Raw genomic sequence first — 18,232 nt, 5'->3', positions numbered from 1 at the left:
TTTTCTTGATTATATTCCTGACGCGCAACACCTAGCACGTCAAATCCTGACGTGCCAAACATGGCACGTCAGGAAATTCCCTCGAGTCCCTCCCCGCACAGACCCATCCCATCTCTCCCGACCAGCTGCTGCGCGCCATGCCTCTTAATTAAGAGGCCTGGCACGTTTGAATTTTTTATTTTTTATTTATTTTATCTTTTCTTTCCCCCAACTGGAAGCTAGCTACCACGCATGACCGCCCAAACTTTTCCTTTTTCTCTTTGTTTTCTCTCTGTTTTTCTTTCTTTCTTCCACCATAGCTGAAGCTCGAGTAATATTAAGCTTCTTTTTTTTTTTTTTCTCTTCTCCACCGTATGTATACTCTCTCGATCTCATGATTCTAGTGATCCTCCGCCCGCAACTAAACCTGCCGGCCATCTCTTTGCCATCGATCTCCGGCCGTCGTCCTCTCTCCCTCCGTTTCTAGCTCCTGCTAGAGCTCCTCACAAGTATATATATATATATATCAACAACGGGAGGGGGAGGAAGCGCAGAATGCATATAGATGCAGGGGATAGGGGAGAAATATTTGCTAGGAATGAATCCACAAAAGATAAAGTAAAGCAAGAAAATTTGGGGGAAAATAGGAGAGGGCAATATCTCCGGTAGATTTAGAAGAAGCAGAACGATTAAGTTCGACAAAGAACAAGTTCTGGGAATAAGGGAGAGTCATATAGGCAGACGTTTTATCATACCTTATGAAGGGATTTTTTGGTTTGTCAAAAAATGGATCATAAGAGGAGGCAAGTGTACTTGAGTACGACATTTGGGAATCAGGAATGGAGGGAGCAAATGGAGCAAATCTGTTGGTTATGGCAACAGAGGAAATTGGCAGGGAAGAAGCAAAGGGGGACTCTGATTTTATAGTCAAAGCTTTTGAACCAATTTTTTCTTTATCCTTTTTGCTAGCCATAGTGACACTGCAAAAATTCAAAAGAAAAGTAATTAAAACCAAAATGGTTAAAACTTTTATAAAATATATGCAAAATAATGTCAAAATTATTTTTTGCAAAGCAAAAATAATAATATGCGCCATGTGCTGGGGATAGGTATGAACAAAGAATTCTGGGAAAACACGACCGTCAGGGGGGTGTTTAGGCAAGACAAAACTCTAATGGTAATAGGGTCCTTATCCAACTCTAGATCTGAGGACTGCCTAAACTTAATATCCAACCTATTAACATCAATTTCAAATTTTGAAGCAAAAGGTATTTGAATATTAACACCAAATTTAACAGTTGAAACACCAATCTCGTTAACAGAGAATGGATAAAGTAAAGCAAGAAAAGGCATCCCAAGAATTACCCTTTCACTCATGTTTTTGACAAGAACAGTAGAAATATGGAAATGAATATTATTGAAACAGACATAAGCATTATTTAACTCAAAATCAATGTGCAATTTGCTTCCATTGGCTGAATGCAGCCGTTCTGTGGATTTTTCAAAATATTTGCTAGGAATGAATCCTTCTTGAATGCAATTCAAGTCAGAACTAGAATCAATCAAAGCAAAAACATCAAAAGCATAATCAGGAGAAATGGTAATTCTGACTTTTGAATACCATCTCGGAGGGACAAGTTTACTGATCATACTGACAATCTTAACTTCATTGGACAAAGATTTATGATTGGATTCAGCCTCATCATCATGCTCAGGTGTTTCATTATCAGAAACACTTCCAGGAAAACATTGGTTAAGATTTAAAAGCAAAAGCTTTTGTTGTAAATCTTTGTTTTCAGTATTAACATCTTGTAAGGCAAGTTGCAAGTTAACAATATCTTTCTTGATGATACTAATCTCATGCTGCAAATCTGAGATAGTAGCTACCTTGGATTTTTGTTTTGAAAATCGTTTCTAGGTATCTTCAAGAGATATCGTGCCAACAGGTTTTTCAACATCTTTGGTCATGAGTTTCTTAAGTTTTTTAAGATACTCTTCTTTCAAATCTGGGTTTTCAATTTTTGAAATCAGGGTAAGATGCAAATCTTCTTGTTCTTCTGATTTGGTCAAGACAGAACAAGTTTTTGGGTTGCAGCAAGATTCAGTACAACCAAAATTGACACAATTTGCAGAAATATCAGAAGCAGAGCGATATTTAGAATCAGAGGAAGATAGAAAATCATTATCAGAAGAATAATCAGAAAAGGCATTGTTTTGAAAAATTCTAAAGATTTTTTACTTTTCATCGTCATTGATGTTTAAAGCATTAATCTCTTTTTTAATCTTTTTGAGAGGTTTTGGGCACTTGTCAGCATAGTGTCCTGTTTCTCCACAGTTGAAGCATTTATTTTTTGAAATGTATTTTTCAAATTTAGATTCTTTACTCCATTTAGGATGAGGTTTAGAAAATTTAGGTTTATTAAATTTTCTTTTCTTGTTACTATTGTAATATGGAGAGGGTGATTTCATGAAAGCTTTAGATTTCTTCCTTTGCGTTCTGGAAGGAGCAATAGGAGGTAATCCAAACTGTTCACAGAAATTTCTCATTTCATACTTAGCTTTCTTGGCCTTTTTAAGCTGCTGTCTGATCATCTTTTGATCGATGCACATCTTAATACCAAGTTTTTTGACAGTTGAAAACAAATCACCATAAGTCAAGTTTTCAAAATCAATGAAACCAGTGTCAGAACTGATCAATTCATCTTTAACTTTGTGAGCAAATAATGAAGGCAACCCATTAACAAACTTTTCTTTCCAATAAGGTTTTTGACTATCAGGTCTAACCATGACACGGGAAAGAAAGACATCTTGATACCATCTATAGTCAGACATAGTAGGGCATCAAAGATTGTTCAAATAATCAGAAATACGGGAAGTGATATTGGAAGAAGTTCCGACAAAATGTTTGATAATTGTATAGATCAAGGAGTTAACACCATCAGGTTCACCCATACCAATTTGCTCATTGAAAATGGGTAATCCTTCTTCATCACTCTTTACTGCTTTCCTGATCTGATCTCTTCTTAGTTCAGTGAGATAATTGTCCCACCAATTTCTAAGAGTACCAGAAAAACCAGTAGCAAGTAAATCCACAATATTAGCTTGGCTTTTATTGTGATTAGTGAGATAGGCATTAGCAACCATGGACATGTGATTCATCTTATTGGGCAGTTCTTGCTCAGACAAACCGTCAATATTCCATTCATATAATTTATTTGCAGAGACAGAGAATTGGGATTGGAGAAACCTTTCCTCAAATTGTAAATCAGGAGGAGTAGTTTTTGAATAAAAATTCTTTGTAAGATTAAAAGGTTTAGATCCGTCAAAGATGCTTTGGAGTTTTGGCTCCATTTCAATCTTACCAAAGTTTTGTTCAAGAACTCTGATGTCAAAATCAGTAGATTCTTGAGAAGAAGTTTCAGAATCAGAAGAAGAGACTTTTTTGTTACCAAAATTTTGTCCATAAGAACTAGCACGAGCAGTAGTTAACTCAGAAAGCAATTTGTTGACTTTCTCAAGGTTCATTTGAGAAGTCGTTTTCAAACCAGAAGATTCTTTCGAATCAGGGAGAGAAATCAGGGGTTTTTCAATTTTAGAAGGAGCAGAGGAAACCTTTGGATCAGAAGAGAGAGAGGGAAGTTTCTCTTCGATACGGTCCAATTGTTGTCCTAAAATATGCAGAGATTGGGTACAACAATTGTTTTATTCGATAATTTTCCTATCGTTAGTAATAGGATCATTATCATGAGTTTTGAAAGGGGAACATTTAACAACAATTTTGTTGACATCAAGAAGAGTATTTTCAAGAGGAGGATGAGAAGATTTGACAACAGTTTTATCTTCTTTGACAAAATTATTTTTGACAACATTCAAAACATTATCGACAGGGAAATGTTTTTGAAGATAATCAAAAAACAAAATATGTTTTTGGGACTTAATCATCATCTCAGTCCATTTGACCTTGATGAGATTTTGTTCCTTTTCAGAATATTTGGCACGGTAAGCATGTCTTAAAGCACGATTTTCTTTTGAACTGAAATCTTTGGACAAAGCAGGCCAATCAATAATAGAAAAAGAAATCTTTGATGGGAGCAGTTGCAGTGATGACATTACACTGATGATGAGCAGTGGGAAGAGGAGCATTAAAATCAGAAGCAGAAGGAGAGATAGATCCACCTTCGTCATCCGTTTGGAGATGATTTCTAGTAGAGTAAAAAGCAGAAGAAACTGGGGAATCGGTAGAAATTCCTTTGAGTTTCAAATCAGGGTTAACAGGACAAAGAGGAGAAGGAGCGTTAAGGGACTCATCCACATCTTTATCACGACGTCGAAATCCTTCTGAGGTTGTGGAACCAGCAAAAGAATTCCTTCGTTCGTTAACCAACAGAGGTCTTTCGAACAGAGGTCTTTCAATTCTGTTAGAAAGTCCTAAATCAGAAAAATTGATTTTGACAGATCTATCCATGTATTGCTGGATGTAATCAAGATTAGAGGCATCGTTTACTACTCGAGAAGGTTTTGCAACACCTTCCAAAAGCCACTCGTTGGGGAGGTCAATCTCATTACAGCGAATCATTTTTGGAGTTTTGATATAAGCATTCTGAGTAGAACTTTGAATTAACAAAGTAGATTCACCTGAATTCTTGATCACAGCTTGTGGATCTAGATTTGTCTTCATCAACTTCTAATAAATACGGTAGATGATAGCAAGGGGTCTGCTACCTTCTTCCATATTATAACCAGAAGTTAAAACATTAAGCGTCAAAGCTTTCAAAATATGCATATCATTTAAAGCAAGAGAAATGTTGGGGAAGACATCAAAATGGACAGGACCAATAAACAAGGATGATTGAATCATTCCAAGAATACTGGTTTTGAAATCAATAAATCTTGTGTCACGCAAGCATAACAAAATAGAAGTATTAATACCAAGTCGAGTCAATGGCTTGACCGCAACTTGCACAGAACCAACATGCAAAAACTTATAAACTTAGCAAGAGAATCGTTAATGAATTTCTTGTTAAATAAGGTCATAGTTTGATCTTTGCCGGTAACAGCAAAGGTTTGTTCAACAGTTTTGACAAAATATTCAGATCTAAAGACAGATTTAGACCATGAAGTAGTGTAAACATCCTTGGCGTTAAGCTTGGGGATATTCCACTTATCAAATTTAAAATCAGTATCAGTTTCGACAGAAAAATTTTCAAAATTAACCACGTCAGGTGGTAAACTGGAATTAGAACAAACAGAAGAATTAGATCTCCACATTTTGACACACAAACTAAACTCAAAATCACACACTGGGCAAAGTTCCTAAGTATGTCCTTCCTAGACGCTAAACTATCCACACATACCCTTGGACGCGAAGCGGCTGAAACCAGAACTATTCACACATACCCTTGGCCAACACTCAGTACCTACTACCTGCCCTTCACACGCCAACCCAGGCTTTTCAACGGGACTTACGGATTTGCAAACTGACTAGACGGGGTGGTGAACTACCGTTCCTTACAACAGTAACTGACAGGGTGGTGGACTACCGTCTAACAACTAGGATCTCGACACAGAGAAAGGTTAACAGGGGGTAAGTAAAGAGGAGAAGAGCAAGACAATACTCAGGGGGTTCAAAGGAGAACAGGGTGTACATCAAGCAGCAAAGAGATCGGAACTCTTATGGCTCTGATACCAACAACGGGAGGGGGAGAATCCGGAAAGGTTATATATATATATTTGTTTGGTTTGGATTTGGTGTTGCAAGTTTGGGTGATGTTTGTGCTAATTTCGTGTAATACGTTTGAAAAGAAAATTATTATGAATTTGGTTTTGTGCAAGATGATTGATATATTTACATGAATTGCTTCACTCTGTCGTTCCTCGCTAGCTATATATATGCATTTCAATTTTTTTGTTATATATATATGGCCGGCCATATATATATATATATATATATATATATGGGTAATACATATGTATACATAGTATATATATGGCCGGCTATATATATATTATATATAACAATTTCACATTTATGTTATTATATATAACTTATTTAAATTTTTGCTTTGTTTGAGATAGTTATTTATTGTTAATTTGTTAATTAATTAAGTAATTCGTACTATGTGTTATGATTGTTATTTGGTATGCACGTGGTATATATATATGAACAACCATGTGGTTAATTTTGATCCGTTATATCCGGAAACTAGTAATTAGCTTAGATTTATTTATTTAACTTATAATAATAAATGCATGAAACTTAGACTTGTATATAGTTTAGGTTTTGCCCAATTAATACTTATAAATGCTATACGACCAAAAACTTTGATAATAGGAAAATATATATATATAAAATTGACTTCGTACCCTAGCTAGATTTATTTTATTTAACTAGGGTCTCCAACATCTAACAAATGCATATATATATGAACTTTTGGGGAAAAATGATAGAAGCTAAACGTGAATGAAGAATGTTAACGGTTAAACAACATCAAATAATGTAAATTTGAAAGGAAAAAAAAAAAGAAAAAAAAAAGAACAAGATTAAAAAAGTGTGTGAAGAAAGCCCTAAACGGTACTAAAAAACATACGAAAACAACTAGCCTAGATAGATGATCATTATTGATGGTCCCCATTTGGAATAGTTGTTATTTCGTTTAAGTTTAAGAAATTACTTTTCATTACAAATTACATTAATTTGTAATTGCTTTTTAAGTTAACCATAAAATTTATATGTAGTTTGTGGAAATGATATATAATTAATTGAGTAACTAGTATATGTTTAAAAATTTAAATGAGTGATTACTTTACATATACTTTTACATATTTACTTATTTTAAATACTAATTCGGTTCGTAACGTATTTTGGAGGGAGATATGAGTTACAAGGAAAAGAGAAAAGCACAGAGGCAACCGACCGTGCGGTTGACATCCGGCACCCATGCGTTACATTCATCCCCTCGGGCTGATATGGAGCCAGAAGGGTATAGACCGATATTTCCACATCATGTGGAAGGGTAGACCCATGCAGGGCAGGACGTGGGCTTTGGTGGTGACATTTATGTAGATTCTCAGCATACTCCGCCAGAGCCAAGCACATCCACACCTTTCACGCTTGACTTCACGACGTTGAGCGAGCTGGGGATCGTTTCCCATGGCCATTTCGAGCGGCACCCATACCCCACCGGATCACAGGTGGATGATAGTGATGAGACACAGCCCCTGGATAGCAATGTGGGCGATGAGGATGGTGTCGCGCATGACACATTCCGATGATGCCGCTACACGCCCATTGGCGGTGAACAAGGTTCGGACGATAAGTAAGTATATGTGCTAAAAAATCGTAATATTTTTTTTATTTCAATACGTAGTTAGTTTAAATAAGTAACTAACTTGTTCAAATCCTTAATGTATTAGGTGTAGATCAAAATGGCATCACCCGCTACCATATCTTGATTGTCAAGTCATGTCACAAGTTGTGGGAGATCCCCGATGGCCAGAGGATCGTGTGTGAGTATAACCCTGCGTGGCAGCCTGTGGGACAAAGCGCTTCCAAGTTTAGATGGATGACCGGAGTGTTCGTCAGGAGCAGTACTTATGTAAGGATTAGCGGCGAGTGGAAGAATGTACCAGAGCGTAGGAAGGAAGATATCTGGGATGCATTGATGGTATGTTATAATTAAATATTATTGTATTTATGATAATTATTTATATATTCATATATTTATCTCAAATACATGATGTATTGTTAATATAAATATACGTGTGAATATATGCAGAAGCACTTTTATATCCCGCCTGAGTGCGATATCGCGGCCATAAAACGGGACGCTTTCCTTGATATGCGAAACAAGCATAAAACTTGGAGGTATGACTTGAAGCAGAGTCTTCACATCACGTCGGACGATACTCTGGCAATAGTGAAGGCTAGGAAAGGGGGACAATTATCTACGTACAACAGAACGGACGTGGATATATTATTGGAGAAATGATGTACTAAAGAGAATCAAGTAAGTCACATATTTTAGTGAGTTTTGTTTAGTTTTATTAAAATGAATGTGTTAGCCTAAGTTATTAACAATGTTATTTGTGTAGGATTACGCTGCATTTATGAAGGGAATCCGGTCGAAGAACAAAGAGCCTCACTGCACTGGGTCAAAGAGCTATGCCAAGGCTACACATGAAGAAGTGAAGAAGTATGTGCATTTTTTGATCAGTTATATATATATAATTTATGTTGATTATGTTTATGTTTTATTTGTTTATGTGGCTCATAAATACCGGGACTCCGCCAACACGAGCATAGTCTTACATTAACACACACGTGAAGAAGGATGGCGGATATCCAAATGATTTGGTCAGGGAGAGATGTGTATGCTACTAATAACCGATATGTCTTGGTTAATGTATATTTCTTTGTTTTTTAATTTAATATTTATAATTGCTTCTTTTAATGTGTACTCTACAAGAGAGGACGAAGGAGTTGCTTCCCACTGACCCTGCTGCTACAAGATCTGTAACCGAGGGGACCATACGGTGGGCACCCGACGATGCGTACGCACGGGGGATCGGCAATAAGCCAGAGTACACTAGTCGGGTTCGCCAAGTTGGAGCAGGTATACTACCTGTACGTGGCAGCATCCACTCCTACTATAGACCAGTCGCGCCACGGTCACAACCTCTTGGGAGCTTTGGTGTCCCAGAAATGATAGAAGCTGCACTACAAGCTGAGCGGGAGAAGCACAAGCAGGAGATGAATGTGCTTCTAGAGACACAGGGAGAGCAGACAGCGGCGTAGCAAGCTGAAAGGGAGAGGCATAGGGCAGAGATAGCTGCGCTGTTAAATGCACAACGAGAGCAGGTTGCTGTGCGGCTAACTGAGAGTGAGGCTAGTATGAACACTTCGTATGAGGCACGTTTTCCTCAGCTTGAGTCCATGTTATAGTCGAGGTCCTCATCCGATATGACTCGAGTTAAGGATGTCCCAGACAAAGAATTTGCAGCCCGTTTGGTGGTGAGATCGTCGGTGGGGAGTGGATCAGGTAATGCAATTTGTTTTTTTTTTTTTTTTTGGGTTTTCTTGAATATATATATGGACACTCTTGTTGCAAAATGTTTTGTTCTTCATTGGTTTGGTGATTCATTTGATTGGAATTAGTATTGGTTTTTTATGTTGTTGTTGTTGATAGTGACCCCGATGATATTTGTTATTATTTCTACTACTAAACATTAGCATTGTGTTTGCGTCTAATTTTAGAAGGAAGGATATTATTTTCCAGTCGGAATATCTATATATATTTATATATAGATAGATATTGCATTGATGATGATTTATAATTGTAGTTAGTGCATTTTTTGTTCTATTATAATAATGTCATTTTGGTTAGTATATATGTTAAAGTTGTTATGGTGCCATTTTTTGTGTTTGGCCTAAGATCCTGATAAGAAAGGTACCTACTGGTTCCTGATTGATTGTTTTATCATCTCCAGGTAATGCGGAGAAGTTGGAGAGTGAGGAAGCTATCGACTTAGATTGAGCATTGTCTGTGAGTTTGTAGTTGGTAAACCTATTATATATTTTGTTCTTGTTTTGTTGATGTTTAATGTTATATGTAATTAAGTCTATATTCATGGTAACATATATAGTTTGGTTGTATATGATTGACGTAGAGACTACATGTTTGTGATACTTGTAATTATGTCTATATGATAAATAGTAAGTTGCATTTGATGGATGTTTAATCAATACTTCGTTTAGGGTTTAATAGGTTGGGCCTCTTGTAACTATGAGCACTTGTTATTCTTTATGAAGTGGAAAAATTATGATAATTGGGTACCGGTAGAAAAAATCAATTATCAATTTGCTTCTATGTTCTTGAAGGTACTTTATGCTTCAATTTATAAATTAAACTGCTAGTTTTGGTTAGGTTTTCTTGTTGTTTGTGAAATAGATATTATTCTACCTTTCTTCATGTAAATGGCAATTCTATGAATGTAGATGGCAATCAAATATAAATACCTATTGATTTAATAAGATTTTGTGGTAGGTCATGGAGGAAAGTTTCTACTTTATGCAGTCTTGTCTTCCACAGGATAGAGTAGAGTATTTGTTTCTCTTTGTAGAGTAACATATTTTTTTGAAATTATTTCTTACTGCAGATTGTGAAGAAGCTCGTGGATGTTGTTGCCAGTATACATCAAGCTATCTAGGAAGCCTTTGGAATTAGCGGTATAGGAAGCTCATGGATGTTGTTGCCAGTATACTATGGCCTCTGCATATTGCCATGTATAACCTGGTCATATAAGACGTATTAGTTTGGTTGGATTTTGTTTTCCATTTTGGTTTGGCATCCTAATAAAATTTTTGAACTAACTCAATGACCTACTAGTTATTCCATGGCTTTCTCTATTTCTTTCTTATGTTGATAGATCTAAATGTCGAATTTCATTACATGTAACTGAATTTCTGTACATATGTCCTTTCTAACTGCATGGTTTTATCATGCCAAATGGCAAATGCAACATGACATTATTTCTAAATTTGCTACCATTCAAAATTTTTTTTTTTGTTCCAGATCCATCAACTACAAGTCACTAGGACATATGTACCGTGTCTTTAAGAGTTGTTGGCTTTGGAAGATGTGCTTATGAAATTGTCAATTCAAAAAAAAAAAACAAATGAGAAAAAAAAAACAATAAATCGTAAAACCTAATGATCAGGAAAACAAACAAACTAATGAGGAAAAAAAAAAAAAAAACCTAATTTTTCTGACGTGGCAGATTTATGACGTGATAGAAATTCCACGTCAGAAAATTTTCTAACATGGAATTTCTTCCACGTCAAAAAATATTCTGACGTGGGATTTCTGCCACGTCAGAAAATTTTCTGACATCTAATATAATAAAACGTCAGAAAATTCTGACGTTCTAACTACTAACACGTCAGAAAAAAAAATTTTTACTGACACCTATGCTTCTGACAGTCAACACACGTCAGAAAAATTTTCCGACGTGTCAAACACCATAAAACGTCAGAAATTTTCAGTCAGGAAAAAATGGTTTTTTTGTAGTGTCATGAAACCGCAATTATATGTTAATGTTATTCAAACACTCAATTGATAAAAAAAAAAAAAATTAAAAAATACTTATTAACATGTTTTACTAAATGCTTGTGCAATTTTTTTTTAAAAAAAAGTGATTTTAAAAACGCAATTTTTAAAATTACACTTATTGAAATCCCACTTCCAAACGGCCCTAAATTGGGTTTGAGGGATTATAATCAACCCATACACAATTCTCACAATTTAATGTCCAAAAAAATAAAAATAAAAAATAAAAATTTAAGTTTTAAATTTTAAGAAAATTAAAAGTATAAAATGGTGTGTGTGTGACGTGTCTCATCAATTTAAGATGGTTTTGGACAATCATGGAGTGCGATTAGAAAATGGTAAAATATTTTATAATGACAAACTAAATTTATTATAAAAATAAAAGAGACAATTAAATACTACTATTTTATTAAATGGCAATAACATGCTAGCAGCTAAAGGCAACCATAAAATCTCCCCTCGTATGATAAGGATGGTTTTCTCTCTAGCCCAGTCCTAGAGGAGAAGGAGTAGTTTCTCATAATCTTTGTGAGATTTTTTAGAGTATTCATTTTTCATCGATTTGTAAGAATGGCGGAGGATCTATCGAACCTTTGGGCAAAGCTTTCATTGTCAAAGGGAGAGGATGCTGAGGTTCAGATTCAAGCAGTGGACATGACAAAGGTGGTTAGGCGCGGACAATCATGCATCGTGGGAAAATTGATGTCGAAGCGAGTAGTGAGCAAGGAGACCATCAAAACTACGCTTAAGCGATGGTGGCGATTAATCGGGGCTCTGACTTTCAAAGTTTTGGGAGGGAATTTGTTCTTGATTGGATTTGAACATGCCACTGATAAGAAGCGAGTTTTAGAAGGAAGAGCCTGGGTGTTCGAAGGAAATCTTTTTCTGGTGGAAGACTTTGACGGCCAATCTTCGCCCTCAGAATTCAGTTTTGACAAAGCCGCTTTCTAGGTGAGAATGCTACAGTTACCTTTGGCATGTATGGGCAAAGAAGTCGGTCTCAAACTTGGTGCCTCGGTTGGGATAGTCGAGAAAGTTGACACTGATAGAGATGGATTGGATGGGGGGAATTTCTCAGAGTGAAGATCATGGTTGATTTGTATAAACCTCTCCCCCGGGGCCGGATGATGAAATATGAAGGGAAATCACATTTGATTGTTTTCCAATATGAAAGGTTACCAAAATTTTGTTTTCATTGTGGTGTAATTTGCCATGGGCCAGAGGGGTGTCTAAAGAGGAAAACAATGAGAAATCAAGAGGACTTTACCCAGAATGGACCATGGATAAGGGCACAATCTCCAACTAGAAGTGGTGACCGAATTCTGGACTGGCATGCAGATAGATATCCACGACAAGCGGAAGAAGACCGGCCGAAAAGGGCAGACCAAACTGGGCGTAGAAGCGGGGGCCAGAAACGAGGAGTCGAGGAATCCGGTAAGGATGAAGAAACCGGTGAGCCCAATCGGGAAAGTCAAAAAACATATCCCACAAAAACCGCGAGCCATTATTCGGGAATATGGGGAGAAATGACTAGAGTTTCCTTAGCACAAGCCAACCAGGTAAGGAAAGAATTAATGTGGGTGTTATGCAAGAACAATTTGAATTTCAATCTACCAGAACAAAGGCGCATGGAAAATTTTCTCTGGAAGGAAAAAATCAAGAGGCATTAAGAGACACATGCTGGTAGATTTATCCCCTTATAGCAACAGACGGTTGACAACAACTAAGGGTACGTGGCAGGCAAAGGAAGACATGAACAGTGACATTCAACCAAAACAGGCTGTGGACTTTGATGGCCTATTCACTAATGATGGGGGTCCATACACGGGTCTGGTGCTAACAGAGGTAGAAAATTCTTTGAAGGACGCCAAGGAGGGGAAAATATCAGGGAAGGAAATGAATACAAGTTGCCAGGGAGGGAATCTCTCTTCATGGAAGAGAAAAAGTAGAGACGAGTTGGTGACACCTCTTGAACTTATGATCACTCCTTAAACCAGCTGTAAGAAATACGTAGTTGGAGATGGAGGAAAATTAAAGGGGACTGAAAAAAGGCCTACTCTGTGAGTATTACTAGTGACTCTTGTGACGGTTCGGGGATGGCGGTGGCTGGTGACCAGCCCCACCGACCGCAATGAATATCCTTAGTTGGAACTATCGGGGGCTTGAGAACCCTTTAACAGTTCAAGATTTTCGTCGGATGGTGAAAGAAAAGCGTCCCAATTTAGTCTTCTTAATGGAGACTAAATTACGTAAACAAAAATTAGAGACAATTCGTATGAAGGTGGATTTTTCTAACATATTTGTGGTGGATTGTGTGGGGAGAAGTGGGGGCTTGGCTTTATTTTGGGAGGAAGGATGGGAGGTGGAGGTTCAAAACTATAGTCATAGACACATAAATGCTATAGTTCATGACCAACATCGGGATTTAAAATGGAAATTCACCGGATTCTACGACCACCCGGACCCGGCAGAAAGACATGAAGCATGGGAACTTTTAAAGGTTTTGGCTCGTTTAGCCCCTGACCCGTGGATAGTTCTTATGATTTTAATGAAGTATTGACAATGTTTGAAAATTTTGGGAGAAACAGAAGGCAACATTATCTCATGGAGGCCTTCCGACAAACTCTAAAGGCATCTGGATTAACTAATTTGGGCTATAATGGCCCAAAGTTCACACGCAAAGTGCTTTATTCCGAGACGCCTTATCATCGATAATGTATTACTGGCCTATGAAACACTACATACGATGCACTCAGGGATGAGGGGAAAAAAGAGTTTTATGGCCGTTAAGCTCGACATGAGCAAGGCCTATGATAGGGTGGAATGGTTTTTTAGAAGCCGTGATGCAGCGGATGGGTTTTGATGGGAGGTGGATTTCCCTAATCATGATGTGTGTTAAGACGGTGCAAATTCGATTTTGGTGAATGGGAACCCTTGTGGCCTCATCACCCCATCTAGAGGTCTCCGACAAGGCGACCCAATATCACCTTACTTGTTCCTTATTTGTGCAGAAGCTCTGAGTGCTATGTTCTCCCAAGCCAACATGGATGGAAGGTTGACAGGGGTACCTACATCGAAGAAGGGGCCGGCATTAAGCCACCAATTTTTCGTCGATGACAGATTATTGTTTTGCAGGGCCAATTTGTCTCAATGGAACCATCTGACCTCTATTCTACAAAAATATGAAGAGGCGTTGGGGCAGAAAATGAATGCAAATAAGACGGTTATATTTTTTAGTAGAAACACCTTAAATGAAGACAAGCAACACATCCAAGAGATAGCTGGGATTCCGACAAAGCAGCGCTATGATACTTATTTGGGGTTGCCCACTTTGGTGGAAAGATCTTGCATCGGCGCTTTTAAATGTATCAAGGAGAGGGTGTGGAAGTGCCTCCAGGATTGGAAGCTTAAGTTCTTGTCACAGGCGAGGAAAGTAATTCTGTTAAAGGTTGTGATTCAAGCAGTACCTACTTTTTGTATGGGTGTGTTCCGACTTCCAAAGGCTCTTTGCAAGGAGATTAATTCCGTCATGGTGAGATTTTTTTGGGACCATCAAGCAAATGAGACAAAAATCCATTGGATGAGTTGGAGCAAGATGGGCCTTTCTAAAAATCATGGAAGTATGGGATTTCGTGATTTTGTTTGTTTTAACAAAGCTCTTTTAGCGAAACAGATTTGGCGTCTTTGGAAAACACCGAACAGTCTCATTGCACGGATTATGAAGGGAAAATACTATCTGACATGCATGGTTCTTGAAGCCTCTTTAGGAAACCGGCCTTCTTTTGCATGGCGGAGTATCCAAGGGTCTAGTGATCTAGTCAAAAATGGTCTAGTGTGGAGAGTTGGAAACGGCAAAACAATCCGAATATGGAAGGATAGGTGGCTTCCTAGACCTACCACTTACACGGTGTATTCACCTCCATCGATACTTGACCCAAATGCTGCAGTTAGCCAACTCATTGCTGCAGACACAAACTGGTGGAATTAAGCATTATTGGAGAGGTTGTTCTCTCGAGAGGGGAATATCTCTATACTATCATTACCTCTGAGTACTACGAACCAAGAAGATACGCTTATATGGAGGGGAACAGCAAAAGGACTCTTTTCGGTGCGAAGTGCTTACCATATAGAAAAAGAGCGAGAAGCGGCTTCAAAGGCGGATGGCTCCTCTCGGGTCCGTCACAGTGATGTGTGGAGATCAATATGGCGGCAAAAAATAACAAATGCGGAGAAACATTTCCTTTGGCGTGCCTGCCATGAGATTTTGCCTACAAAAGCAAATCTCTGTTCCCGGAAAGTGACCATGGACCCTTGCTGTCCAGTCTGTGAAAGAGAGGAGGAGACAACCTTTCATGTGTTGTGGCAATGTCCTGCGGCCAGGGATGTTTGGAGTGTTGGGTGTGTTAAATTCCAAAAAAGCTGTCTTGAAAGGCCGTCTTTCTTCCAAGTGGTGGAAGGAATGCTGATGTGTTGTGACCAAACAGAATTTGCTCAGCTTGCTGGCATTGCTCGTCGCATATGGCTTAGGCGAAATGAGATGGTTCATGATGGTGGATTTCTGCACCCCAATATTATCGTCCAGCAAGCAACCTAGGTGGTGGATTCTTTTCACTTGGTGCGGGATGAGGCGGTATGGCAGGAGCGTGCTTATGACACTCCGACTTCATGTATCTGGAAAAAAATCCTCCACTTGGGTGGGTCAAGGCCAATTGGGACGCCGGAGTCAATCATCAAACAGGTCGTGTGGGTCTCGAGGTCGTTATCCGGGATCATCAAGGCAGAATGTGGGCGGCGAAATGTGTGACTCGACTGGGATTTTTGGAACCCACAGCAACGAAAACTTTGGCAGCTACTATGGCGACTCAGTTGTGCACTGAGATGGGGTTTATGCAGGTCCAATTGGAGGGAGATGCGAAAGTGGTCGTGGATGTTGTGACATCCATGCTGCCTGATGAGAGTGTTATGGGACATCTTACGAAAGACCTGCGTATAGCTCTCCGTTCTATCCTATCGTGGAAAATGGGGCACATACAAAGAGAAGGTAATAAAGTTGTCCATGCTCTAGCAAGTTTGGCTTTGCAGAATGAGATAGATAGGGTGTGGCTTTATGACCCCCCAGATTGTATACGCGAGACTATGCATGCAGAGGCTTTAGCCCTGCAGCGTATGATTTGAATTCAATGACATAACGATTGTTTCAAAAAATCTCCCCTCACACGTCTTTTTTTTCCCCAATAATAATACTATTGATTATTTATTATTCTCTGAAGAAGAAATGCTAAAGTGACAATAAGAACAATTTTCGTAAAAATAATAATAATAATAATAAAATCAAAATATTACACATGAAATGTGTCATGGTTCACACCTTGGGCAGTGTGATTTGAGTTTGAAATTACTCCAAAAAGTTTGGAAATTTACATTATATTTTTTATGAAATGTGCTGTTTAAATAATTTTTTTTTTAACTCTAAAATTTGTTATTATTTTAATTTTATTAACATGGTCCCCTCAACAAAAAATAAATAAATACAGTCTAATCTTTCGAGATATATTTATAATTTATAAAATCATTTGTATAATTTGTGCTTAAAATTAATTTGTGGTTAAAAATTTTCTCAAACCGAAGGTTTGAGAAAAATATCATAAAATTGTTCTGAATTTTCATTCATTTTGATATTATTCCAAAGTTTAAAAACTCTCAATTAAGGGTATCGAACTTTCAATTATCTAATTCCGTTAAAATTTTATGTTAATTTTTGTCAAAATACCCATTTTTTTTTATTACAAAAAATTGCAAAGATTTTTTTTTAAAAAATAAATAAATAAACTACTAAATCTTTACAATTTTTATTTTTATTTTTTATAATAAAAATATGGGTATTTTGAAAATTTTGACAAGATTTAACGAAAAATTCTAACAGAATTTGGTAATTGAAATAAATTAAAAGTTTAATACTCTTAATTAGTAGCTTTTAAACTTCAGACGATACTTTCAAAATATGTAAAAGTTTTGAGAGAAATTGTGAAGTTTCTCCAAAAAACAATTGTTAGGATCTCGTATGAGTAGCGCTTGTTTGGTGGTTGAATCACTCAAAATAGGTGGTTTGGTCACTTCTAGCCATAATATTGTGTTTTGGAGTGGTCAAATCATCCCCTAAAAGGCTCTAACTAAAGAGTGATGAAATGGTTCGATCATTTTATACTGACCGTTCAGAGATGTCCGAACCATCTTCTTTTGGCCCTATAGTAGTCGGCCACCTCAAACCACTCTTTTTGGGCGGCTAAAAACGCCTTAACTGCCTCAAATCATTCATTTTAAATGAGGAATGTAGAAAAAAAGAAATGGTGGGATCCGAATCTTTGTTTGCTTATGCAATTGGCTTATCTCATTACAAAGCCACAAAAAACGACAAGAATTATGAGCAGTAATCTAATCCCATCACCATTTTGATGATTGGACACTTCACTTATATAATTAACAAAACTGAGCAATACAAAGCTCCACATGACCAAAACGACCATTTTTATAATGTCACACAACCATAACAATGTCCACGTGTCCTCCTCCTTCCTTAAAAGCATAGAATCTGTGGGCGGTAAGCTGGTGCCTCTTTCTCACCTATTCACCCGCCTGTTTATAATAGTATTGTATGGGCTGTTTTTTTTTTTGTATTGTATTGTATTGTATGGGCTGTTAGGTTAGCATTTCTCTAACCATAAACAATGCTAGAATCTTTTCTGAATACATTTTTGTTCTAATTATTGGATTTTATTAAGTATATATTTTTTCAAATTTTAATTATTATTTTTGAATTAAATAGGAGTGATGTTGTCAAAATGTCATGTCAATATTTATTACTTCACTATTATCATAATTTATTATAAAAGTGAGAAATATGAAGAAAAAAAAAATAATAATAAATGCTAATATAGTAAAATCTTTACATTGGTCATGATCTTTAGGTTATAGATGCGATTGATATCTTGACTTTCAAGTCGAGGAGGATGGATTTCAGCTTCGGGGTTCTATGCTACCAAGACACTCATGCATTGGCTTGCATTTGTTTTGTATTTATTACCTATGCATTGGAAATATGAAGAAAAAAAATAAAATAATAAATGCTAATATAGTAAAATCGATCTCTA

General features: G+C 37.1%; 2 protein-coding genes across 2 annotated transcripts; both read left to right on the top strand.

Moving 5' to 3' along the window:
• The first annotated feature begins 14,127 nt into the window (after nucleotides 1-14,127).
• Nucleotides 14,128-15,072, top strand: LOC132165013 (uncharacterized). The gene has a single exon (XM_059575525.1). It carries the CDS (start codon nucleotides 14,128-14,130, stop codon nucleotides 15,070-15,072), a length of 945 nt encoding a protein of 314 aa, XP_059431508.1.
• A 677-nt stretch (nucleotides 15,073-15,749) lies between these two features.
• Nucleotides 15,750-16,259, top strand: LOC132165012 (uncharacterized). Its single transcript, XM_059575524.1, has one exon. It carries the CDS (start codon nucleotides 15,750-15,752, stop codon nucleotides 16,257-16,259), a length of 510 nt encoding a protein of 169 aa, XP_059431507.1.
• The last annotated feature ends 1,973 nt before the right edge of the window (nucleotides 16,260-18,232 follow it).

This window comes from Corylus avellana, chromosome ca11 (genome assembly GCF_901000735.1).
Source record: "Corylus avellana chromosome ca11, CavTom2PMs-1.0".
Classification (NCBI taxonomy): Eukaryota; Viridiplantae; Streptophyta; class Magnoliopsida; order Fagales; family Betulaceae; genus Corylus; species Corylus avellana.
Note: the sequence above shows the minus strand (reverse complement) of the source record. Positions and strands in the feature narration are given on the sequence as shown.

Excerpts from the sequence above, each read along its gene's own strand:
- LOC132165013 (XM_059575525.1), top strand. The coding sequence starts at position 14,128 with ATGGATGGAAGGTTGACAGGGGTACCTACATCGAAGAAGGGGCCGGCA.
- LOC132165012 (XM_059575524.1), top strand. The coding sequence starts at position 15,750 with ATGTATCTGGAAAAAAATCCTCCACTTGGGTGGGTCAAGGCCAATTGG.